The following is a 27,143-nucleotide window of genomic DNA, read 5'->3' as shown; positions in this document are numbered from 1 at the left end:
AGAAACTTCTGGGAGTGAAAGATTTCCGGACCTCCGGAAAAAATCCGCACCAAATCCGCATGTGGATTTGCCGCGGATTTGCCGTGGAATTGCCGCGATTTGCCCGCGGGTGGTTCCCTGCGGATTTTTGCAGGCTGTACTGCCGAAATCCGCAGGGTACCTGCGGAAATAATGGACATGTTCATTTTCTCAAGAAAGTTTCTCGAGAAATTCTTCTCAAGGAAATTTCTTGAGAAAAATCCGCACAAGTGCGCACAGCTTTTTTTTTTACCATAGAATTTGCTGGGAAATGTCTGCACAAAGATTGCAGACATTTCTCAAGAAATTTCCGCGGCAAATCCGCGGGCAAAACGCACTAGTGCGCACATAGCCTAAGGCTTCCTTCACATGTCCATGTTTCCACTACACGTGGCATCTGTTTCATTCATGGATGCAGCATGTACCCAGTATAACCTATGGGGCTGCTCACATGTCTGTTTTTACATGGACCATGTGTCCGTGCAAAACACTCCACAACATGTCCGTTTTTTCCGACACCACAAGATCCACTAGTCTATGGGTCTGTGGAAAACACGTACAGCAGATGGATAGCTTCAGTGTGCTGTAATTTGTAACATAGCAAAGTATAGGAGAAGCTATAGCATGTCACACATCCTAGAAATATACTAGGACACTGGTTGGTACCATATTTTTTTTCCCACATATACACAGACGAGTGAAGAAGGCCTATCAGAAAAGCGCGCACACGGCCTTCGGTCTCCACACACCAGCCCTAATCTCACAGGTGCTATACTAGATGCAGCCACAAGATGTCGCTATACACACAGAACACGGGCAACTAACAACGAGCAAACTCCTAAAGTTTCCTTCAGAATGGAGAATAATGGCGTAAATTCTGCATTACAGTCTGCGACCACTTATATGTCCATGTACTGCTAATAGATATGAGGACTCGGCACAAACCCCCATTGTATCACGCTGGTGAAAGGTCACAGTAAAGGCGGGCACCAGGGTGAGGTAGGTGTGGGCTCTGGCTCCTGCCCGGTCTCCGCTTTTATTAATACTTTGGCCATTAATTATGAATTGTGCAGAGCAGCTCGGTGTACGGGGCCGCTCTCCCCACACTTCAGTGGGAACTCCCTTCTCAGTGCGGCGCCATCTCCAGCGCCACCGCCTCCTCCCCGGGGATCAGTTCCTGACTGAGGGAGTGACCGCGGAAGGCGAGAGCGCGGCTGTTACTGGGAACCAATAAGGTTGCTGCTCTCTTTTCTAACAACCCAATGTAGAATGAGAGCTGGAGTCTGATTGGCTGCCATGTGCCCATCCTGCATGTTATAAAGCTGCTTCTCTCTTCCCTATGCTCAGCACTTTGCAGTTGTGTGGGGGAAGAGCAGTGTTACTTCAGGTGATAGGCTTAGGTAAGTGCTTGTGTATGGTAAAGTGCTGGCTACTATTTTTTTTTATTAATATAAAAAGAAAAAAATTTTGTTGGTTTTTTTTGCCAAACTTTCCTAAAATGTTGTAAAAACATTGCAATCTCACAGTTACAACAAACAAAACAAAACAAACCACTTTCAGTGTGAACACGCCTCTAGGCTGAATTCACACGGTGCAGAGGTCTGTGTATCGCTGTATTATGGGTGTCCTGTACTGTACACCCGGTCTACAGTCCTATGTGAAGGGCAGGACACCCTCGGCCAGGCTGGAACATGTCCCCAGTGTCCAATGTAAAGGTAAGGCCTCTTACCCTGGTCTGGTCACCTGTATATCCCAGAAAATACCTCCTTAGGCTAAGTTCACATTTCCGCTAAAATCTATCAGTCACAATCCGCTGCTCTTGTAAACAGCGGAATCCGTTTAGCGGATTCCGCTGCTCCCATAGACTTGTATGAGCAGCGGATTGTGACTGATGATGCTGCGTTGCACCCTCCGCCCAACTGATCAGTCGTGGAACGACTGACCGCCGGGCGGGGGGAACGCAGCATGTAACGTTTTTTGAGCAGCGAGATCCGCCGGATTTCGCTGCGCATGCTCTCTGGCTCCCTGCACACGTCACCAGCTTTGGTTGGTTACCCGATATTTACCCTGGTTACGGTGCAAGGAGCCAGCGCTAAGCGGTGTAGGCCCGTAACCAAGGTAAATATCGGGTAACCAAGGTAAACATCGGGTGCTTTGCTGTTACCCGATATTTAGGCTGGTTACGTGTGCAGGGAGGCCGACAATTCCCCGTTCGGCCCCGCCCCCTCCCGCACTCCACACATGTATGTACACACACACACCTGTCCCCAGCCATGCAGACAAGCACTGCCACTGACATCCTCAGCGCCTGGCCCCGCCCCCCGCTCGGCTCCGCCCCCTCCCGCACTTTGCATGTGCACACACATACATACATGCACGTACACACACTCACTCACTCACAGATACACTCACCTGTCCCCAGCCATGCAGACCGCAGCACTTCTACTGACATCCTCAGCGCCTGGCCCTGCCCCCCGCTCGGCTCCGCCCCCTCCCGCACTTTGCATGTGCACACACATACATACATGCACATACACACACTCACTCACTCACAGATACACTCACCTGTCCCCAGCCATGCAGACCACAGCACTTCCACTGACATCCTCAGCGCCTGGCCCCGCCCCCCGCTCTGCTCTGCCCCCGAACTCTGCCCCCGCACACAACGGAATCCGACAAAGAATTCTGTTCTTTGTCATCCGTTGTACAGCGTTGAACAGCGCATCAGTCACATGCGTCAAGCGACGCATGTGACTGATACAAATCAACGGAAATGTGAACTTAGCCTTAGGCTAAGTTCACACTTCAGTTGTTTTGCATCAGTCACAATCGGTCGCCTTGGGGAATTACGGTATCCTGCAAAATATTTTGCAGGAATCCAGTATTTCCCCATAGACTTCTATTAGTGACGGATTGCGACTGATGACCCTGCGTTGCATCCGCTGCGTCGCGGACAGGTGTTTTTGACTGACCGCCGAGCGTGGAGCAATGCAGAATGTAACGTTTTTCGGGCCGTCAAAATAAACGCGCCCCGCAGGAATCCGTTGCCATCCGTCAAGCTTGTAATGTATGTCTATGGTGCTGGATTCCGTCGTAATCCGTCTTACGATGGAATCCAGCGCAGGATTCCGTCATGCTCTACTGAGCATGCCCAGCATGTTTGGCACACCCCCTGGGCTGTCCCAAACACAAACGGATCATGACTGATCCGTCAAAAAACGGACGCATAACGGATGTAACTGACGCAACGGATCAGTTTTTTTCACAGGATTCCTGTGAAAGGAATCCTGTAAAAAACACATCCGTTGCATCAGTTGACATCTTGAAAACGACTGATCCGTTGCTGACGGACCTGACGGATTTAAAACAACTGAAGTGTGAACTTAGGCTAAGTTCACACTTGTTTTGCATCAGTCACAATCCGTAGCCTTGAGGAATTACGGTATCCTGCAAAATATTTTGCAGGAATCCTGTTTTCCCCCATAGGCTTCTATTAGTGACTGATGATGCTGCGTTGCATCCGTTGCGTCGCGGTCAGTTATTTTTTTAACTGACCGCCGGGCGGGAGCAACACAGCATGCAACGTTTTTTGAGCAGCGCGATCCGTAGGATTTTGCTGCGCATGCGCTCGCTGGCTCCCCGCCCCCGTAACCAGGATAAACATCGGGTAACCAAGCAATGCGCTTTGGTTAGTTACCCGATATTTACAGTGGTTACGGGTGCACGGAGCCCGCGCTAAGCTGGTATCCAAGATAAATATCGGGTAACCAAGCAAAAAGTGCTTTGCTTTTAGTTACCCGATATTTACCCTGGATACAGTGTGCAAGGAGGCCGACACTTCACCACTCGGCTCCGCCCCCTCCGCACTCCGCATGTGTACACACACACACACACACACACACACACACACGTCCCCAGCCATGCAGACCGCGGCACTGACGTCCTCAGCTCCGCCCCCCAAACTCCGCCACCAGCATACAACGGAGTCCGACAAAGAAATTATTTTCTTTGTCACCGTTGTCATCCGTTGTACAGCGCATCAGTCACATGCATCAAGCAACGCATGTGACTGATGCAAAACAACTGAAATGTGAACTTAGCCTTATAATCCCTCTACAGCATGGGCCGAACCCACGGGCATTGCTGTTCTTGTTCGGCCCCCCCCTGCCCTGCTGTATATGGATGGTGTGGCCTATGTCATACACACAGTGCCCCCAATCTCACTCCTGCGCAGGTGTTTCCCTTTTACGGCAAAGCACAGGCCTGTAAGGCGCATGCACAGGCCTGTAAGGATCATGCACAGGTAGAGGCCAACAACTGAAATAAAGCTGGTGCATATGTGTAATACATTGCATTGCTCTGCCTTTAGCAGCACCGCCTGAATATGCAGGAACGAGCTTGGGGGCACTGTGTGGCTGACATGGGGAAACCTCATCCACATGAACCAGGGCAGTAGGATGGTGATTGCGGGAATAGATGTGGCACTGAGCAAGTCCAGCAACACCCATGCAACCAGAGCATGTTGTATGGGGGATTGTAAAAGGGGGTATTTTGTGATCTGCAGACTTGTATACAGGTTCCCAGACTACTACAACAGATGCAGTAAAGGTGGGGCCTCCGTATTCATTGGGAGAACTTGGTAACAGGTTATCCTTAAAGGGGTTTTGTCACTAACAAAGTACATTTTAATAGATCTTGACATTAAAATAAATTCCACAATTGGATGTAATTTTTAAATTCCCGTCCGGAAATAAAGGTGCCCCTGTGTAATGGCCATGTCTGACTGTGCAGGAACATGGCCATCAATTACCACATCGACAGGGCAGGTGGAGGATACAAGCGTACAGATAGGACTGCAGGAGATCACAGCTGATTTTTCTGTGAGGTAAAACAAGTATTTTTTAAACTGGCAGGGAAATGTTTTCTTTGCCGAAAGAGCCATCTGATACCCTGCTGTAGTGTCGGTATACTTTTTTACTTCCCTACCTAGGCGCTACGGCATGATCAGACAATGTCCCTGCACGGTGAGGCACAGCCATTACACAGTATATAGCATGGGAACATATACTACTCACAAAGTTAGGGCTGTTTTGGCTATCTGGTAACATTAATGGAAAGTATGCAAAAGGTTTTAGCTACAGTGATATTTTATCATGAAAGTAGGGCATTTAAGGTAGAAGCATGCAACAGTGATTTCCTCATCTCACATTTATTGAAACAAGAGCTAACAGTGCTGGGTATAGCCTCCTTCCTCCGCCTCCCCGCACCCCACCTCGATCGCTTGAGAACTGTCGTATTCAGTTCACAAATGGAGTAATTGCCTGCAGAGGCAGATCATTGTGGTTATGGGGTACAGAGTGTCTACAAGGTGACCCAGCTGATTCCATAGGTTTTCTATGGAATTCAGGTCTGGTGAAAGTATAGGCCTCTCCATTTGAGGTCTCCAGCAGCCATTCCCTAACTGTGCCCTTGATAAGTTGGCGCATTGTTATCCATGAATATGAAATTATTCCTGTGTTGTTCATGTAGAGGCACAATGACTGAATTAATGATGGTATTCAAGTGGTAGGCAATTGTTACTGCAACATTCACAGTCTAGGGCAGTTCTAGATACACCTTCCCACACTGAAACACCACCAAAGGCTTTTCTGGTGACAGCGCAATGAATCAGCCACTGTTATCCTTGGCGGCCTTCCCTTCTGTTCTGTGTGACTCGTCTTATCGGTGAACAGACCACTGGTCCCTTGTCCAGCAAGACCATGATGCCTGTGTCTGGTATGCTCAGGTACCTTGCAGGTAGTGGAGCACGTAGATGTAAACTGTTTCAAATGGTCTGAAGTGACACTACTTTGCCTCTTAAATGTATCAGTGTGTGATGTGGCCAAAGGAGTGTCCACTTCTCCGCCTTTGCGTGACTCCCAGTATCTCTGATGCAACCTGCTGATGCTGTGTGACACGCTAAGCTCAGTGGCCACTTCCATATGAGAACATCCTGCTAGCCTAACTCGCCATTGTGAGGCTTCTATGTGCCCACGTGTGTGCGCTCTGCACCGCAGCGTTTTGTCACTGCATGTCTGCTTGAGAGTGCAGCTGAAAAGCTCCGTTCTGAAACTTTGGTGACTGCAGAATTCGTGCACTCTGGATGCTGCCTCTCCCTATAGACAGAATGGCGACAGCATGCAAAGCACACAAAAGTAATATGTTTCTTTTTAGAACGCAGCGATTTGGCAGCATACAAATCCCTGCATTCTAAAATGCAATGTGGGCATGGATTGTGCTCATGACGCATGCAGTTACTGCAGTGCAGAATGCAGCGTAACTACATGCAATATGCAAACGTAGGCACACAGCCTTACTGTTGATCAATTGTTAGGTGTTGTATTGGTCTCGTGATATCAATGTGATCAGCATGATGATGGCTGTTAAAATACCAATTCTAATTTAACCCCAAAATGTGAGCAATTCATGGATCAAACACGTGTTACGAATCTTGCCATTAAGCTCCCTGTCGGGAACGGCAAATTGTACATAAAGTCCTGAAACATTGAACATGTGCATTTAGGGTATATATATAAATTTATTTATTTTTTTTTGTGCATACATTTTCTGCAACTTACAGACCCACCCCCACCCCAGAAAAAAAAAACCAATAACTGCCTGTTTTCTTTGTTTCTTGTGCCATGCATTGCATTTTTAGTGACTTTAATAGCTGGAAGGGCTACAAAACACAGGGGAAAAAAATACACCAACAATTGACATACTAGTTTTTGTTTTCCCCAAAAACTGCAAGGAAACCGTGTGCACAGCACCTCAGAACTCTCATTGACTTTGCTGGCATAAGGCTAGCCATGTGTTTTGTCAAAAGACTGCACCCCAACATTTTTTCAGTTTTGTATAGAGGATTCTCAGCACAGGAACATTTTTAGTATTTAAGTATTTGCAGCAGAAAATTCTGCACCAAAATACTGCAGTTTACAGTAGCAGTTAAGTGAGCGACATTCCTGAAATCTCATACTCTGTTTATTTTTTCCCTTGCAGATATGAAGCAGTGTTAAATCCACAATGTGAATTTGTTTTGCAGGTTTTTCACTCCTTCAAATAAACAAGGAAGAAAAATGCATGCAAAAAAAAAAAATCATCAAAACCACTTGTATTTTCTGTAGTTTTTCCTGCCAAGTGATTTGTTTGCGGCTTAGAAATTTCTGTGGCATATATTTAACACACCCTAAAGCGGCATTCACATGACCAGATTTTCACTCGAGTGCTGCTGTGTAGGGTGTAGTGATGGGCAGTCCGGCTCTTTTTGGTGATCCGGTTCCGATGGCTCCGTTCACCAAAAAGAGCCGGATCTTTCAGATCGTTCTCGGCTCCTTATTAAATGTGTTCACCGCAGGTGAACACATATTTAAGATTATAGTAACGCCGATAAAGCCCCGCCCACCTGCGGCTAAGCCCCGCCCACTTGCAAGCAGCCAATTAGATTTAGCCATGGGTGGGCGGGGTTTTGACTGCAAAAAGAGCCGTTTAGTGATTCCAGTGGCTCACAGTGGTGATCCGGCTCCTGTCGTTCACAGCAGGGAGCCGGATCTTTGTGTCGGATCGTTCGCGATCGACACATCACTAGTAGGGTGAACGTTTTCAATCTGTAGAAAACAGACCTCACAGATGGCACTTGGCCAATTTTATTCATTAAGGCTGTTAAGACGAAGGGGTTTTGTCTTCACGGACAGAATGTTCACTTGTAGAATAAGAGAATTGCAGAACGTGCTAATCTTTGAAGGCCACTCCTGTGATAACTTCAGTGTTACCAGTGTGTGTGTTTTTTATTATACTTCCACTATATGCCAAATAATTACACTGGATTGAATTGTTTGTAGAATTGTAATGAGTGACACTTCAGGAAGATGGTGCTCAGTGGAGGAATGGATATCCTGGCAATAACTTGGGTCCCACATTCAGCCGTCCGTTTTTCACATAGAACATGCACCCACTAATCTACGGGGCTCTTCCCATGTATGTGCTGTTTATGCAGACCATGTCCCTGCAAAATAAATTACAGGGACATGCCTTTTTTTTGATCCACTCTACACATAAAAAATAACCAGCAATAGTCTATGGGTCAGTGAAAATAATGTGGTGTGTGGTGATTAATATTGCAATGTATAGTAGAAGCTTTTTACTTTTTCATCAGTAAAAATTAGATGAAACGCTAATAGTAAAAACTGATCAAACACTGATCTCCAGGTTTTTATGCAGGATAAAAATAACGTATGTTGGTAATGAAGAAAATTATTAATTGATCTGTAATCATGCCATGTTCATGGCGCTGGATGAATGTGGTGTACGCTCAGTAGAGAAGCTGGCAGCACAAAGTCTCCACTGCGCGTCCACCACTATGGCTGCAGTCACATATCTGTGTTAGTGCCATAGGGCTTCATTAATCTATACACAAGCTGTGTCTCCTGTTTGTGGGACTCGGTACATGTCTTTTATTATGTTGTGACACACTGGTGAAGCGCTGATCTGGTTGTGTACATGAAAAATCACTGACATCTAAGTGTAGTCCCCAAGGCTATGTTCACATGCACCATTTTTGTAGCTTTTTTTTTTTTCCAGCAAATTAAAAGCTGTTTTTTATAGTACCTCAAAAGCTGTGATTACAGAAATCTCATGTACATGTTTTGGCTTCCAGCTTTCTTTCATGCATAGAAAGCAATGAAGAAAAAGCTTTGGTGAATAAAACTGTATTAAACTTTTAGATAAAGCACAAGTAATCCACACAGTTTGCCACCCCCCCCCCCCCCACCCCCAAAAAAAAGAAAAATGGCCATTTTGAATGCAGTGTTAATGCCAAGAGAGCAGGCTTTGATTGCTGAAAACAGTTAAAACACTGTGTGAACATAGCCTTATACACTTTTTGGATTTTGGTGCAGAAAACTCCAGACATGTTGGCAGATTCATCTATTAATGTGAATGAAATACAAACTTTGCAATCACCACTGAAAGAATGGAGCATGGTGAAAATTTAAGGATAACACCCCCCAAAACATTGAATCACGTTTGAAAGGAAAAAATAAGCCACATTTGCATACTTCAGAAGTCTTTCACTTGGCTTAGGCTAGTTTCACACTTGCGTTGGACGGCTTCCGTAGCATTGCGTTGTGGGACAGGTGCAACGGATGCATTGCATATAGTGGCACAACGCAATGCTACGGATCGTACAAATAACGGAAAGCATTTATTTATTTATTTTTCTTTTTTACAGTACCGGCAGCCGACTATTGTGAACGATCAGCTGATCGCTCTTAATAGCCGGCGGCCAAACGCTCTCACATGCCGGCGGCCGAGCGCTCAGCTGAACGTTCGGCCACAGAGAAATAAAATAAAGTTTGTGATTTAAAAAAAAAAGAGCATGCGCAGTGAAAACTAAAGGTTTCCGCTGCTCAAAAAAAGTTACATGCAGCGTTCCATCCGCCCGGCGCAGCGTCAAAATAACGACGCTGCGTTGTCCAGCGGATGCAACGCTGACACCTGCGTTAGTGCGTCGTCCATACAAGTCTATGGAGAATAGCGCAGTGCGTTAACGGACTGCGCTATTTTCCATAGTGACGGACTCCGCTGAACGCAAGTGTGAAAGTAGCCTTATTTAAAGTGGGATTGAAAAAGACCTTGTCTGAATAAGCCCTTATTGTGGGTGGCCATCAGTCGTGTTTTACATGGGACACAAACGAGCACTGTCTGTCTTTTTTTCCCATCAGCTTGGCATTGGCTTTTTCTCATTTGGCCAGAATCACACTTGCTAGTGCCTCGCGTGTAACTCGCGTGAGTCTCTCATGGTAGAACCCGGCATGGCCGCACACTCTCCTGACAGGAGCGGGTCGGTTGTATGTATCTCTATGCAGCTCAGACGCTCCTGTATGCATAGTGTGCGGCCATGCCGGGTTCTACCATGAGAGACTCACGCGAGTTACACGCGATGCACTAGCAAGTGTGATTCTGGCCTTAGGAGGAAAAGCCAAGCTTCTCCTAGCCAGTAAAAACTGACAGAAATCTGCTGACACATGCACTGTATCAGATGACTAATTGTGCCATATGCTGTCCAAAAATACTTGTAAAATGCTCATGTGTTTGTTATCTTGCTAGAATCATGGCCATAGACTGGTTTGGTTTTGGATATGCATTAATGTTGATTGCTGGGGGCTGCTGTGGATTTTCCCGTAAAGGTAAGAACAATATAAATATACATGTTTTTGTTACTCTAAAAAATAATTATTCTTCACGTTAATTGGCTTGGAGTACTTTTCGACCAAAAGGCTAAGTCTTAGAGTTCAGATCTAATCTATAATGTTTAATAAATGTGTGGACAGAGGACCAGGTGGCAGCTCTGCACATCTGCTTGATGGATGCGTTGGCACTTTCAGCCCAGGTAAGCGATATTAACTGGGTTGAGTGGGCTTTTAGATTCTCAGGCGGTAGCAGAACTTGCTTGATATACGTGACACAGATAGCTTTCCTGATTCAGTTAGCGATGGTACTTTTTGAAGTCTTTTGGCCCTTGTTCTGACAGAATATCTCCAGCAAAAGATTTTTCTCCTTCCGAAAGGACTTGGTGTGTTGAAGGTACTGTAGTACAATCCTGCATACATCCAGGGAATGAAACTTGGCTTCCTTTTGTATTTGATGGATGCTGGCAAAATGAAGGTAGAATTCTATCTTGAGACATATGGAAGTCTGAGACTGCCTTAGGCAAAAAATGCAGGGTCTAAAGGTACCGTCACACGAGATCGCTAGCGAGATCGCAGCGTTTGACACTGTGTGACAGGGTCAGTGACTGCTGAGATCGTTATACAGGTCGCTACTACCTCCCAACGACTTACCTGCAATCCCTAACAGGTCGCATCGTTTTCGGGATCGCTGGTAAGTCGTTGTGTGTGACTGGGCCTTAGGGCTGGTTCACACTAAGCGACAGCGACAATGAGGTCGCTGTTACGTCACCATTTTCTGTGATGTAACAGCGACCTTGTAAGTCGCTGTTATGATCGCTGCTTAGCTGTCAAACACAGCAGCCGAAGCAGCGATCATAACCGTGAGAGCAGGGAGCCGCGCACACTGCTTAGCGCTGGCTCCTTGCTCTCCTAGCTACAGTACACATCGGGTTAATTAACCCGATGTGTACTGCAGCTACATGTGCAGAGAGCCGGAGCCGGCAGCACAGGCAGCGTGAGAGCTGCGGAGGCTGGTAACTAAGGTAAATATCGGGTAACCACCTTGGTTACCCGATGTTTACCCTGGTTACAGCTTACCGCATCTGCCAGATGCCGGCTCCTGCTCCCTGCTCGCTTCATTTCGTCGCTCTCGCTGTCACACACAGCGATCTGTGTGTCACAGCGGGAGAGCGCCTTTGAAGAAAACGAACCAGGGCTGTGTGTAACGAGCAGCGATCTCGCAGCAGGGGCCAGATCGCTGCTCAGTGTCACACACAGCGAGATCGCTAATGAGGTCACTGCTGCGTCACCAAAACCGTGCCGTAGCAGCGATTTTCGGTAGCGATCTCGCTATGTGTGAAGCACCCCTTAAGCGAAGAATAATCCTGTCATCCAAGATCTTCAGATATGGTTCCCTGATAGAGAGAGCTTGAATTTCGCCTACTCTTCTGGCAGTGGTAATTGCCACTAGAAAGGCCATTTTGCACGCAAAGTTCTCCAGGCTTGCAGAAGCGTTGGTTTCAAATGGAGCTAGTTAGCCCTTTGAGGACAATATTTAAATCCCAGGGGGAAATAGGATGGATCTCCTGGGTTGAAGTCTGGTTGCTGCTGTCATGAACCTTGTCATCCAACGGTGACCAGCAAGAGCTAAATCAAAGAACAATCCTAGTGCAGAGATCTGAACCTTAAGGGTATTTGATTTCAGGAGTCCACTCTGGAGGAAATCCAGAAACTGGGCCACGTTTGGGCAGAAAGGATCTGGAGGATTGGACTTGCAGAGTTGTGAAGACTCTCCAAATTTTGCTGTATATGGCATTAGTAACTTGCTTTCTGATTTTCTGAAGCGTTTTAATTATCTGAAAGTCCTCTATTTTTTTCAGGATCATGGCTTCAGCAGTCAATTCAGCTTGTGTTGCTGATCTGAGGTAACATCAGGACACCTTCTTGGATTAGACTCGTCAGAGCGCCGGACCAACCTCTTGGGCCATAGTGGAGCTACCATAATGGTAGACTTTGTCCACTCTGATATTTTTTATTTATTTATTTTTTTTTTCCAGCACACATGACAGCACCACGAGAGAGGGAATCTGCCCTTTAAGGACAGGAAACCCACAGGATAAAAAGGGCGGTATCTCTCCCCGCATCAGTTGGTTTAATGTCCTTGAACAGGGAGCCTCCAGGAATCGGCGTGATTCAGGATGGTCCTAATGGGGAAGAAGATGGAAATTCTAGCCATTACTGGCAGAGGTACGGGTCCTGCTGCGGCCGGCCGAGGTGCTGTAGACCTTACGCAGGGGTACTGATTTTGTGCAAGATCACCCTCCTCCAGTGGCACCGCGACAGGCCCAGGGGGGCTGGGACCAGAGCGGTGAGGCCCCTATGCGGGTGAGTCACGAGGATGGTGTGAAGTCCTAAGGTGACCAGGTAAGGAGCAGGCAGCACTTACTATGTCGGATGGCGTCCTCGCAGCTGCATACTCCATGGTGCTTCCGGTATTGCAGAGAGGTGCCATGTTGTGTCTGGCAGGGGATGAGATTGTCAGTGTGCATGCGCGGAGTGTTCTTCTATTGGGCGCTCCACTTGGTGAAGTCAGCTTTCCAGAAGTAAGGAGGAGGCGTTGCCAACACATTTAAAGTGCGGCAAACTTACTGGGCTAGTGTATTACAGCCTCTGAACCCTCCAGTAACATGGATGATCAGCGGAAGCAGTCAGCACCATCACCTTCGCCTCCTGCACCACTGCCAGTCTGATCAGGATGTCCCTGACATTCAGAAGCGGCAGCCAAGATGGCACTACCAGTCTCTGATAGGAAGCGTTCAGGAAAAAAGTGATGGCCGATCTAGCCAGTGTGGGGCTACTTCTGGCAAGTCCAACAAAAGACCCTCCAAGGGAGGAAAATCGAATGAGGTCACTCCTGACCCAGTACCGCCTCTTTACGTCTGAATGGTGAGTGATCTCTGTGAAAGGTCACCTTTTTAAAAGTCGTCTTTGTCTTTCTTCTAGATTTGTGACACACCTAAATGTCTGTCGAAAAAACAGGCATGGGGAATGTGCCCTGTGCAAAAAGGAACTATCCAGTTCCTGGACTGAGGCTGTGCAGGGACTGCATTCAACAGACTGTATGAAGAAAACCCAGGATTTGCCTCTGATTTGAGATCCATTATTAGGGAAGAGGTCAGGGAATCCCTTAGATCCCTGTCCAATGATAAGAGCGCAGAGGTATCCAAGCCCCCCTCTCCCACTTATGCAGAGTCTGATGGGTCAGATGGGGAATGTGACTCCTCCGCCTCACCTTCACCCTCCTCTTCAGATAGCAACTCAAGAGGTCACCAGTGCTTCCCAGTCAAGAATACAAGGAAGCTGGTAAAAACAGTACAATCCACTATGGGCATCTCAGATGAGAAACCCAAGAAATCTATCCACAATCGAATGTTTGGGGGGCCTGGAGCAAAGGAAATGGTGCACCTTTCCTGTCATCGAGTACAAGCTTTGCTCACAAGGGAATGGAAGAGACCAGATAAGAAACGTTCCCTTCCAGGTGCATTTAAGTGAAAATATCCCTTTGAGGATGCCTCCTGCTCCACCTGGGATAAGGCTCCTAAACTAGATGTTGCAGTTGCCAAAGCATCTAGGAAGTTTGCTTTACCATTTAAAGACATGGGATCATTAAGCTTAGGACAAAGGCCCCAAGAGAAGAAATAGTTTAATCTTTCCCTGTTGCGGGGAGCAGCGTCCTTCCTAGCTGACGCCTTGGCAGATTCCACTAAGTTGGCGGCAAAATCAACATCCCCTTCCAATACGGCCAGAAGGGCCCTTTGGTTAAAATGCTGGCTGGGGACATGCAGACGAAATCAACTCTGCAACATCCCTTGTCGGGGAGAATATTTATTTGGGCCGGTCTTGGATGATATCCTAGAGAAGACTAGTGATAGAGGAATTCCTTTTCAATCCTTTCCATCCTCCAGACTGTCCTTTTGGAACAAAACAGTTTGCCGGGGTGCACCACAGAGATTAGAGTAATTGGTCCAATAGAAGCCAGGAAAGGGGTTCATGTTCAGGGGACCCTCTAAGGACCAGAAATGATCACCCAAGTGACTTGTTTCCCCCAGGACAGAGGGAGGCTTTTTTTTTTTTTTCCCTTCCATCCTGGGAAAAGATATCGTCAAACCCGTGGATTCTCAGCCTGGTAACATCGGGCCTAAAGCTTTCCTTCCACCAGTCTCCTCCTCAAAGATCCGTCATTACACCTCTAAAGCCAGCTTTACACGTTGCAATTTCGCATACGATATCGTATGCGATTTGCAACGCCCCCATCGTATGTGCGGCACGTTCAATTTGTTGATGTGCTGCACAAACTATTAACCCCCGTCACACATACTTACCCGTCCATACGACCTCGATGTGGGCGGCGAACGTCCACTTCCTGGAGTGGGAGGGACGTTCGGCATCACTTCGATGTAATGTGGCAGCCGGCCAATAGAAGCAGAGGGGCGGAGATGAGCAGGACGTAAACATCCCACCTCCTTCCTTCCGCATTACCGTCCGGCAGCCGCAGGACGAAGGTAAGATCTGTTCATCGTTCCCGGGGTGTCACACACTACAATGTGTGCTACCCCGGGTACGATTAACAACCCGACGTGCAATTCATGAGGAATGTACGATGTGCGTGTGATGAATGTTTTACCGTTCAATCGCACGTACCTGTCACACCCTGCAATGTACCTTACAATGCCGGATGTGCGTCACTTACGACGTGACCCCGCCGACACATTGTAAGATACATTGCAGCGTGTAAAGCGGGCTTTAGACTGTCTCCAGCAGAACAACTTGCCCTGCAGACCAAGAATCTGATGCTTCTACTCAAACGTCTTGGTAGAGGTTCCCAGACAAAGAGACATGGGGGGGGGGGGGAAATTCTACTCCACCCACTTTTTGGTGAAGCCTGACTGTTCATATCGAACCATAATAAACCTAAAAGCTCTCAACCAGTTCCTTCAGATAGACAGCTTCAAGATGGCATTGGTGAGATCAACAGTAAAATATTTGTGCCCACATTGTCACATGACGGTAGTCGCGTACCTCAATCACCAGGGAGGTAATCGTTCCAGGCTACTTATGAATATAGCAAGAAGAATCCTTGCTCTGGCAGAGAATCATCCGGAATTCTTATTGGCAGTACACACAAGGGAAGGAAAACTATATGCCAGACTCAGTCGCAGAAGATTACATCAAGGAGTATGGACCATAAAACAGTCCATTTTCATGCAGATAATGGAAATGTGGGATGTTCCTGAGAGATCTCTTTGCGACCAGGAAGAACAGGAAAGTTCACGGATTTTGTTCACTACATCCAAGGGATCATCCTCAGTGGACAATCTGTTGATAAAATGGGACTGCAACCTTGCTTATGCCTTCCCTCCAATCGCCCTCATTCCAGCAGTTCTGAGTAAAGTACGGTAAGACAAGGCACCAGTTATTCTGATAGCCCCCTTTTGGCTAAAGAGATCATGGGTTTTATTGACTGACCAGACTGTCGATAACCAGACCATTGGTTCTACCAGCACTACTAGACCTCCTCTCGAGGTCCAGTCTTCCACCCCTGAACAGAATGCATCTAATGGTGTGGAATTTGAGAGGTCACTTTTAGGAGGCAGGGTTTTTTCTCCAGGTCTAGTTTCTACCCTGATGCAGTGTAGGAAACCAGTCACTACACAGATTACAGGAGGATATGGAACAAGTTCTTGGCCTCCACAGGTGTAGATCCAGCCAGGTCCAGTTCCAGTCTTTCTAGAATTTCTCCAGAAAGGTTGGGAATTAGGTCTGTCAGTACCCTGAAAGTTCAGGTTTAGGCCCTAGGTGCTTTGTATAACTATAACCTAGCTGGAGACTATTGAGTTTCCAGGTTTTAGGACATTTTCTAGTTCCAGACCTTGGCGCAGTATGACTCTACTATCATGGGATCTTAAATTGGTACTATCAGCCTTAACTAAGCCCCCATTTGAGCCCCTAGATCGTGCAATCTGTCCCTCAAAACTATTCTCCTGGTTGCCTTCACCTCAGCACGTAGTTGGTGACCTTCAGGCCCTGTCCATAAATCCACCTTTCATCTCAGTTTTTTTTGATGAGAGAAGTCCTTGGAACGGACCCTGCTTATTTACCAAAGGTAAATTATCAGTTTTACAGAACGCAGAAGATTTGTGCTTCCTTTTTATGATGATCAATCTACTCAGGAAGATAGGGTATCATTGCCTGGATGATAAGCGTTGTCTTCAGGAGTATTTGTCAGTCACTACAGGGTGGATGAAGGACAGATCATTATTTGTAGTGTTTTAGGGTCATAGGAAGGGGCTAAAGGCTTCTAGGTCCACCTAGCTAGGTGGATCAGAGATGCCATTTCTATAGCTTACACAGCTAGAGGTGAGTAAGTGCCTGCAGGTCTGAAGGCTCACTCCACAAGGGCGATGGCATCTTCTTGGGCAGAGAGATCGGACGTCTCCATCTAGCAAATTTATAAGGTGGCCACGTGGTCTTCTCTGTCCACCTTTTTATAACTACTATTGACTGGATTTGTCCTTCACCGACCTCACCTTTTGGGAGATGAGTTCTGCAAACTGGTCCCTCCCGAAGATATTATCTATGGAATTCTGTTGTGGTGCCATCATGGGTGCTGGAAAAATGTGTAATTACTTACTGTTAATGTGATTTATTTTTTTTTTTTTTCTGAACCCATGACGGCACCCTTACATTCCCTCCCTGAATTTCGGTGTTACCAGTATATTGGTTTTTGCTCCTTTTCACGGAGGAGTTTTAATGGTGTGAGTGTGGTGTGAGTGTGGTGTGAGTGTGGTGTGAGTGTGGTGTGAGTGTGGTGTGAGTGTGGTGTGAGTGTGGTGTGTGTTTCGGAGGTCCTTTCATGCTCTGTACTCCAACTAATGCAGGAAGAGGTGCCTCCCTTTTTATCCTGTTGGTTTCCTGTTCTTGAAGGGCGGATCCCCCTCTCTCGTGGTGCCATCGTGGGTTCAGAAAAAAACACATTACCAGTAAGTAATTACATATTTCTGCAGAGTTTTGGCTAACAATGGAAATTGTGGGAACGCATAGGTGAGACTGAAAGCCCACAGTTGAGCGAAAGTGTCCACTGCCAAGCACCGGTCTTTAGGGTTCAGGGAGAAATATTGATCTACCTTTGCTTTATATCGATTCGCAAAAATATCCACCTCTGGAAGACCCCGTTGGATGACTGTCATGAAATGTCTTCGTTCAGGCTCCACTCCCCTGGATGTACATGCATCTCAGTCTGCCTGAACATTGATTGAACCTTTTGAGATGGAATGCTGACCGGGAGAGGTGTTCTGCCCAAGAAAATATTCTGGCTGAAACTCTTTAAGGTCTCATATCTTGTACCTCCTTGATGACACAGGTAGGCCAGTCGTCATGTCTGAATAGATCCTTACATGTTTGCCCTGGATTAGGGAGACTGCAGCTTTTAGAACGTCCACCACTGCTTTCAGCTCCCTGAAATTGGAAGACCTGATGCTGGTTTGTTGTGTCCAAAGTCCCTTGGCAGGACATCTAGGCCACTACTGCTCCTCAACCCTCTTGCTGGTATAAGTTGTTGGTGACCAAAGGAATTTGGTACCAAAACACTCCCTTCTTCAGATGGTTCAGTATTAACCACAAGGCGAGAGGCGCTTTCACATGGTTGGGTAGAGAAATTCTCCTGTTCAGTGTCCTTGGGAACCCGTTCCAAGAGACAAGGATGTGAGTTTGCAGGACTCTTGTGTGGTATTGTGCCCATGCTACTGATGGGATGCATGATGTCATCAATTGGAGTATGGAGATTGCTGATCTGAGGAAGGTGGTCTCAGGTTCCGCAATGCTGCCACTTTGGCTCTTGGTTCCTGTTTGTCCTCTGGTAAGAATGTTTTGTCTTCCAGAGTCTGAGAACCCCCTCTAAGAATCTTTTTATTGAGGGGTGTAGGTCTGATTTTGGAAATTTATTATCCATCCCAAAGACTCTAGGACCCACAGGGTTGTCCTGACATGATCTTCGAGTATTGGTGCAATGATCAGGAGGTTGTCTAAATATTGGACGATGCAGATGTTTAACTTAAATCAAGTGAACTATGGGTTCACCATGATTTTGGTCAATGCCCTGGGAGCTGAGGATACGCTGAAGGGAAGAACTTCGTATTGGAAGTGTAAGATATGGTTGTCTTTTAAGACCGCGAACCTTAGGAATTTCTTGTATGATCTGTGGATGAGTGCATAGTACGCATCTTGAAGGTCAATCGTGGCCATCAGTTTTGTCTGATTAAGGGAGTCGAAGATTTTATTCAGTTTTGACTTTCCTGTAGACAACAGTTCAGTGGTTTCAGGTTTAGCATTACAATGTTGGAACTATTGAGTTGTTTGTTTTTTAATTGACATTGTATTTAACGTTAGTGATAGTTTGTCAAACATCTTGTCATTTATTTTTTTTTTTGCACTTAAACTAGATTGTTATACAGTACAATACAGAAATTAGTGACACTTTTTTTTTTTTTTTTTTTAAGTTTCTTTTTAAACTGCACCTCCTTAGTGCTGAACTACATTCAAGATGTTTAATTTTGTTGCTTTACAGGAATTTTAAAGTGTGTGTGTGTGTGTGTGTGTGTGTGTGTAGTCGTAGTGTACTCATAGTTGTAGCACCCAAGTTTTTGGAGGTGGTGGTGGTGTGTTTTTTTTTTTTTTTTTTTTTTCTGGCAAGCGTGCACCCTGCCCCTTAACCATATTTTACTTTCACACTGGGAATTGGGTAAAACTGGCACCAAAATGTCACAATTTCTGCTGAACTTGGCAATACTCGCCTGTGGCTGTCCAGTGCTAGTATAAAGTCATGGAAATCTATGCATCTGTAACATGTTTTGTTTACTTTACCTGTATGAAGTAGTCTTTGTAGCAAATGTAAAGTTCTAATTTGCTGGAAACCAGTCAGGTAATGTAGGTTGTTCTGATTTACCTAGTTTCCATGGAGTGTATAGCTTAAACTATTACACTGGATCTATGGCCATATACAGTATGGGCTATATAGAATAAATGTAAGTTGTATTAGTTTGCAACTCAATAAAGCACATTTGTCAATATTGTCTAATTCAAGCTCATGGACATTTCTGCTAACAGTTTGAACCTGAATACTGGCATAAAATGTTTCCACTGTTATCAACAAAATCCCCTAAAAATGTGTAATTTTCAACCCTCCAGAGTTTAGCAGTGTAAATTATAGCAAAAATTTATTCCATTTCACTACTAAAGTAGACCTCTCAGACTCCAACTTAAAGATGCGCAAAAGTCACAATTTTGGTGCATGGGTTAGCACAGGGGTGGGGAAGCTCGGGCCGTATGCGTCCCACCATGACCTTTTATGCGGCCCCCGGGCAGATTCCCGGGGGAGGTCGTGCTCGTGCAGTCACCGCAGTTTTGCAGGCCGCCGGCCCTTTAAATCCACACATTGCTGCTTGTGCGCACCAATGTGTTCTCCCGTCGGCCATTGCCAACATGATCAGGACTTACTTTGTGGGCGGGTCCCGCAGCTACCTCACAGCTTCCAGCGTTGTGTGCCCTTCGGAGCTGAGTGCCCGCCTTCTCCTTCTGATGCTGAGTGCCCGGCGCCTGCACTCCGGTGATGTGAATGCGATGCTGCTATGTGCCCTGCCCAATGATTTGTGCCTCCCCACCCCAGTTCTGTTAACCCTCTCCCCCAGAGTTGCATGAAAACTCCTCAGCGCAGTGTGCACCCCCACACAATTCTGTGTGCAGCCCATCCCCCCAGTCCTGTGTGCAGCCTCCCTCTTGTGGTGTGCGTGCCCCCAGCCCCCCTCTTGTGGTGTGCGTGCCCCCAGTTAATTGTTTCACCCAATATAGCAGGGTCATTTAAACATTGATAGTTTTGTGCGGCCCCCGAAGGTTGGTAGAAATTTCCAAATTGTCCCTGGCAGAAAAAAGGTTCCCCACCCCTGGGTTAGCATAAGCCACCCACAATTTCAACTAGTCCATACACCTTTTTGTCAGAAAGTGTCTAAAACTTAACGATGATATAAGTCACAAAAAGAAAGGGGGGGGGGGGGGAGGTAGAGGTACAAATTGGGCCAGAATTCGACTACACAACTTAATCTACCAAGTGTGGGGTACTTTACTTAAAATGCATGCACAAACTCCTGAAACTTTTCTTTGTTCAAATACCTTGTTGCTTTATCTTGCAGGTAGTATTGAAACGCTTTTTTCAGGTCTTGTCTTGGGATTGATATCCGCTTATGGAGCCATGCAGGTTTCATACAATCGAAGGGATATAAATATATCCTTATGTAAGTACAATTTATATTCTTGTAGGAATTGGTGATAGGATTTCTGTACTTTGACAATATTTTCTAGACATAGCTAACATTCTATCACAAATTGATCAATGTCAATACTAGCAGGGGATTAATGTAAAGCTAAATGCCTTATCCTCAGTTCTAGAAGGGCTGTCATTTTTCATGAGCTGAACGCCAATATCTGAAACTTTCTATGTACACAAGGCCTTTTTCTCTAATATTCTCACAAATTTGTCTAAATCTGTTAGTGAGCTCTTCTCCTTTGCCAAAATCAATCTACCTCACTGGTGTGGCATATCAAGATGCTGATTAGACAACATAATTATTGCACAGGTGTGCCTTAGGCTGGCCACAATATAAGGCCACGCTACAATGTGTAGTTTTTTTCCACAAAGCATAATGCCACAGATGTCGCAAGCTTTGAGGGAGCATGGAATGTCCACCAAAGCTGTTGCCCGTGAATTGAATATTTCTCTACCAGAAGTCATTTCAGAGTTTGGCAATGCATCAAACTGACCTCACAACTGCAGACCACATGTAACCACACCAGCCCAGGGCTCAAACAACCAGCATCTTCACCTCCGAAGATCGTCTGAGATCAGCCTCCTGCACAGCTGCTGCAACAATTGGTTTGCATAACCAAAGAATTTCAACTTCTGCACAAACTGCCAAACAATCTCAGGGAAGCTCATCTGCATGCTTGTCCTCCTCATCAGTGTATCCACCTGACTGTAGTTTTATCGTCATAACTGACTTATGTGGGCAAATGCTCATTCAATGGCATCTGGCACACTGAAGACATGTTCTATTCAGATGCATCAGTTTTCACTGTACAGGGCGAATGGTAGACTGGCAACTGGTGGCCCCCCACCGGACTCTTAAACTGCATTTTACAGTGGCCTTCTATTGTGACCAGCAAAAGGCACACCAATAATCATGCTGTGTAATCAGGTTTACACAAATTATTGAACTATATGTGAGGGAGGCCTTTTGTGTACATAAGGTCTTAGAGGTTTGAGTACTTGCTCTCATCTTTCATGAGCGGAAGTGTTTTCCCTCCACTACGACAGCGCCCCACCAGAGAGGGGTCCGGCCATCTTGGGACAGAAAAGCCACTAAAATAAAAAGGTGGCACTGCTTCCTCTTTTTTTTTTTTTTTTTTTTTTTTTTTTTTTTTTTTTTTTTTTTTTTCTTCATATTGTACCCTTCAGGGTTTTCTATCCAGGTGTAAGGGGTGTATCATTCATATGGTGGTGGTTTTAAGTTATTCTATTTCTGCTATTTCTCTCTGTTCAGTAATCTAACTGATATGGTGGAATGGTGCTGCCCTTTTATTTTAGTGGGTTTCGTGCCCTAAGATGGGTGACCTCTCTGTTGGCACTGTCGTGGATTTTTGAAAAAAAAAAAAATTACCGGGTAGATATATAGATATCTATATCTATATTTTGGATTAATTCATGTTTTTTTCCTTATATGTAAGATTTGTTTATTATAAGGATAGACTTTATTACTTGTAATTGTATTAGGGTAATTTAGGTTTTGGTAATGGCATTTTATGTGATTCACAATGAGAGGTTCTACCAGCCAACAGGTCATATCTGATATTTGGATCTTGCACATGTTTGGATATTTTTTTTTTTTTATATTTATATGCTTTTTTATTTTCGATTTTCAAAGTGAGTGCCAATCCTGCTTTTTGTAATGCTTGGGGAGGCCATCCTGTAATACAAGCACCACGATTTTTACAGGGAGTGCCTGCCTGAACTTCATTGGAGACACCGGTTTGTGTTTTCCTCTGTAGTATAATGTCCCACTAGCTCTGCATGGGTTTGAGCTGCCTACTTCATAGGTTGGCATATCTTCTTGCAGCATATGAAGTATTTCTGATTCTTGGTGTTAGCGCCCCATACAGTGCAATTCTATTCCAAGTTTCATAGTGTATAGCAACATTTTAAGAATCCTAAGCAATATTCCATATATCCAGGTAGTGGAAAGTATATTCCCATAACTTAAAAATATATTACATTTAATTTGTATATTCTTCATAATTACGTACTGGTCACTTTTATCCTAAACTAGCGGTTTATGTATCTACAGCTCAATCTGTCTTATGCAAGTATCTTAAGCACTGTCTGCTTTGGGACAAAAACAGGGGTCCATGACTGATGGGGTGAAAGTGGGTCAGTGAGTTTTTGTAACTGTAACTAAAGAGAAGCTAATGAACTCGCAGGATTCTGGTCCAACAGCCACTTCACTGCTCATTAGACTAAGGCTATGTGCCCACGCTGCGGATTTACCGCGGATTTGCCGAAAATCTGCAGCAGCGGCACTTCCAAGCCATTTCAATGTCATTTTGGAAATGCTGTGTCCATGCTGCGGATTTTTCCGCTGCGGATTTGCCGCGGATTTTGATGCGGAAAAATCTGCAGCATGTCAATTGTTTGTTGCGGATTTGGGTATAGAATGGGAAAAAAAAAAAATCCGCGGGTGCGGATTTGCCGCGAAAGTCGCGGATTTTCAGGCAGAAAAGTCCGCAGGTACATTCTACCGTGGACACATAGCCTTAAGCCCTGCAAACTGCCTCAATTAATACAAAATGTTTGTGTTTTATACCAATGATTGTTTGTTTTCTTTACACAGTTGCTGCAGCAGCTGTGACTGTAGTTATGGGCCAGAGGTACAATCACAGTAGGAAATTCATGCCTGCTGGATTAATAACAATAATAAGGTGAGTTTACATTTTTCTTCCCTTTGCAAAGTAAGATTCACCCAATGTACTCGGCTGCAAGGGGGAAGTGTGTCCCATCACTTGTGCACACAGTCTTTATAAAGAGTTGCATCAGGATTTTTCACCTTGGCTGTAAATTTTCTGCTTTTAATACATATGAAGGATTGCATATGAAGGATTTAAATACAGCGTAAAACAGCACTCCCATTTAAGGTTTTTTATTTTTTTGTCTTTGTTTACCATGCGGTATAAGGGTATGTGCACACGTTGCTTTTTTTTCCGCGCGGAAAAAAACGCACCCTCTGGCAGAGGGGAGAATTGTAAACAATGCTTTTTGAGAAACAACGCATCGAAAACGCATGCGTTTTTCATGCGTTTTTCATGCGTTTTTCATGCGTTTTTCATGCGTTTTTCATGCGTTTTTCATGCGTTTTTCATGCGTTTTTCATGCGTTTTTCATGCGTTTTTCATGCGTTTTTCATGCGTTTTTCATGCGTTTTTCATGCGTTTTTCATGCGTTTTTCATGGTGCGGTTTTTAAGACTTGTCAGTGATAATAAAGTTGGTTGAACACAGACCTTTGGAAAAAAAAACCTGTGATGTCATTTCCTTCTCCACATTCTGTTTGGATAAATGGGAGCGCTTGGAATGGAAGGAGCACCATTTGAATTTTGGAAAAGTTGAAATAAACTTCGCGCACCAAGCCCCTTAGGTACCTATACGTCAGAAAACCCCCACAAGTGACCCCATTTTGGAATCTGCACCCATCAAGGATTTTATTCAGGAGTATATTAAGCATTTTGAATCCACAGCTACTTCCCCCAAAATGTTGCTGTAGCAACAATATTCTCACTTTTAGGCCCGCTTCACATGTCAGTGAAAAACACTGACGTTTTTCACTGGCGTGTAAAACATGCACATGTCCCTCCGTGTGCCGTGAATCACGGCACACGTGGGTTGTCTAAGTGCAATCCGGGCTCCGTTCTCCGTGGCCCGTGATTGCACTTAGAGATTAACTCACCTGCACCCGCTCCCGCTCTCCATGGTGCTGATCGCTCACGCGGTGCAGCATCCGGCCGGCGCTGACCCCCGCAGCAGCTGGTTCCGGGTTGGCTGTGTCGTGCATCATGAATATGCGCGACAAAAATGAGCCGGCACAGAAGGAACAGGGAGGACGGGCTGCAGAGGAAATCACTGGAGCCGGGTGAGTTAAAATGTTTTTTATTTTAAAAGCACGTTTTTTTCTGGCACGTGTTTCACGGATCACACCACTGCGTGGTCCGTGGGACATCAGTGATGCCAGAAAAAAATGGACATGTCTCCGTGCGGCAATCACGCACACGCGGGTACGCCGCACGGAGACACGTGCAGTGAAAAATCACTGACGTGTGAGCAGACCCATTCATTATAATGGGTCTGCATATGTCAGTGATCCTGGTACGTTTAAAAAAAAAGCACAAACGTCCCAGAATCACTGACGTGTGAAAGGGGCCTAAGGCTATGTGGCCATGATCCAGCGACACGGCGTCTAGTACACAGTGCCAGCCTTCCTGCAGCTGCCCATGCCCACGATTTGGGTTCAGGCTGCTGTGGAGCTCTATGCTACCTGCAGAGAACACTCGTCTCCGCAGCATAAATTGACATGCTGAGGCTCAGGAAGCCACGCTACCGGTCAGTTTATGCTGCGGAGAAAAGAAGCACAGTGGGCATGGGATCTCCAAAAATCCTTCCACTGTGCTTCTACTGCACAACGCAGCGTTATGGACGCAGGGAAAACACTCAGCGCCCATAACGCTGCAAACCCTGATTGTGGACACACAGCCTAAAAAGCGTCAATGGATGAAGGGATGTCAAATATATAGAACGTCCTACCCCCGCCAGCATATTCTAAGCTGGCACCTTTAGTACCTTTCATGTGGCACTAAAGGGTGCCTAGCTTAGTATTTATCCAATAAAAAAAAAAAAAAAAAAAATGAAAAAAATGGCGTGGGGTCCCCCCTATTTTTGATAGCCAGTCAGGGTAAAGCAGACAGCTGTAGCCTGCAAACCACAGCTGGCAGCTTCATCTTGGCTGGTGATCAATTTGGAGGGCTCCCCATGTTTTTTTTTTTATTTATAAATAAAGAATAAAAAAAAAAATAACGTGGGGTCCCCCCAAATTAGATCACCAGCCAAGGTGAAGCTGACAGCTGGGGTCTGGTATTCTCAGGGTGGGAAGAGCCATGGTTATTGGACTCTTCCCAGCCTAAAAATAGCAGGCCGCAGCCGCCCCAGAAGTGGTGCATCCATTAGATGCGCCAATCCTGGCGCTTCGCCCCAACTCATCCCGCGCCCTGGTGCGTTGGCTAACGGGGTAATAAATGGGGTTGATACCAGATGTGTAATGTCACCTGGCATCAAGCCCAGCAATTAGTGATGTCACGGCGTCTATCAGACACCCGACATAACTAATTGACAGTAAACAAAAGCAAAAAAAGACAACAAAAAAATGTTTTATTAGAAAAAACACTCCCCAAATCATTCCCTTGTTCTCCAATTTAATTAAAAAAAATGGGTCCGCAGAAATCCATATGGATGTCCCACGTCGCCTCTGGACCTTCTAGAATATGGGGGCACGTTCAGGAAACGTATCCCCCATTTTCTAGGAGGGCAGACCCTCCATTTGAGGAGAGTGGGTGCAAAAATCTGCACCCACTCTCCCCGGGTCACAGCTGCAGACTGCGAGCAGCCAGCACAGCTCTCTGAACACAGTGCTGGCTGTCAGCTGCTCTGCACATGTGACCGGCCAGCGTGCACTGAAGGAGGAGGAGGGCCGCGGGGGATCAGCGCTGCGACCGGACAGGTATGTATGACACCGGGGGGAATAGGGGGTGAACGGGCAGGGCCTGGGGAACAGTTTTCTGTCGCATGTGTTATTGCACATGCGACAGAAATCATAGGAGCAGGGCGGCCGGTGCGCTACTGTGCGCGCGGCCATGTTGGATTTTCGGGAGGGGGGTCGGGGGTCGGGGGTCGGGGCGGGCACTTTGGCGACACCGGGGGCTTTGCCAGGAAGTGAGGTCAACAGGAAACCTCTTGACCTCACTTCCAGGTAAATGCCTGCGTTCTGCCGTGCCGACAAAGGCCGCGGACCGCAACAAAAAAGCAGGTCCATGCGTTGTGGCTGCGTTCTGACCCCACATCATTGATTTCAATGGGGGAGAGAACGCAGCCACAACGCACAAAAGAAGTGACATGCTGCTTTTCTTTCCGCACCGATTTTTGGCATCCAAAACGCTGCGGAAAGAAACGCAGCATGTGCACTGATTTTTCAGCTTTCCCATACACTTTGCTGGGAAAGCTGAACGCATGCAATTTGCCACTGAAACGCTGCGGTTCAAAACGCAGCGTTTCCGCGGTAAAAAACGCATCGTGTGCACACAGCCTTAGTGATGGCTTTTTGGGACAGTGCAATTAGTGATACCACACTTAGTGTGCGGGGTTTTTTTTGTGTTCCCCACTAGTGTAGCCATATGAGGGGTGTGTTTTTTTTTGTTTTTCCTGTGGCTGTCACTACTTAAGACATGAAAATTAACTGACCTTTTTCATTTTTTAGATAGACAGCTATCAACTGCCTGTTAGATATTAGGCACACTGTAAAAGTTAAAGATTATCTAGGACTTTTTACAATGTAAATTCTGACATTGGATACTACTGTAAAACTAAAAATTGTTTGCTAATTTCTACAGCATTGTCATGATCTTCAAGCTGATGATCAACTTGACCTAGAGGCCTGCACTTACTGAAGACCTTCTCTAACCATGGATCAATTTTATACATTTCGCTAAACATGAAATATGCA

At 45.9% G+C, this 27,143-nt stretch overlaps 1 protein-coding gene across 1 annotated transcript; it reads left to right on the top strand.

Moving 5' to 3' along the window:
* Nucleotides 1-840: 840 nt before the first annotated feature.
* Nucleotides 841-27,143, top strand: LOC142295358 (transmembrane protein 14A-like). The gene is made up of 5 exons (XM_075338461.1): nucleotides 841-1,017; nucleotides 10,162-10,241; nucleotides 20,465-20,566; nucleotides 23,216-23,303; nucleotides 27,031-27,143. The coding sequence occupies exons 2-5, from the start codon at nucleotides 10,166-10,168 to the stop codon at nucleotides 27,068-27,070; spliced, it is 306 nt and encodes a 101-aa protein (XP_075194576.1). The 5' UTR covers nucleotides 841-1,017; nucleotides 10,162-10,165; the 3' UTR covers nucleotides 27,071-27,143.

The sequence above is a fragment of the Anomaloglossus baeobatrachus genome, chromosome 3, assembly GCF_048569485.1.
Source record: "Anomaloglossus baeobatrachus isolate aAnoBae1 chromosome 3, aAnoBae1.hap1, whole genome shotgun sequence".
Lineage (NCBI taxonomy): Eukaryota > Metazoa > Chordata > Amphibia > Anura > Aromobatidae > Anomaloglossus > Anomaloglossus baeobatrachus.
Note: the sequence above shows the minus strand (reverse complement) of the source record. Positions and strands in the feature narration are given on the sequence as shown.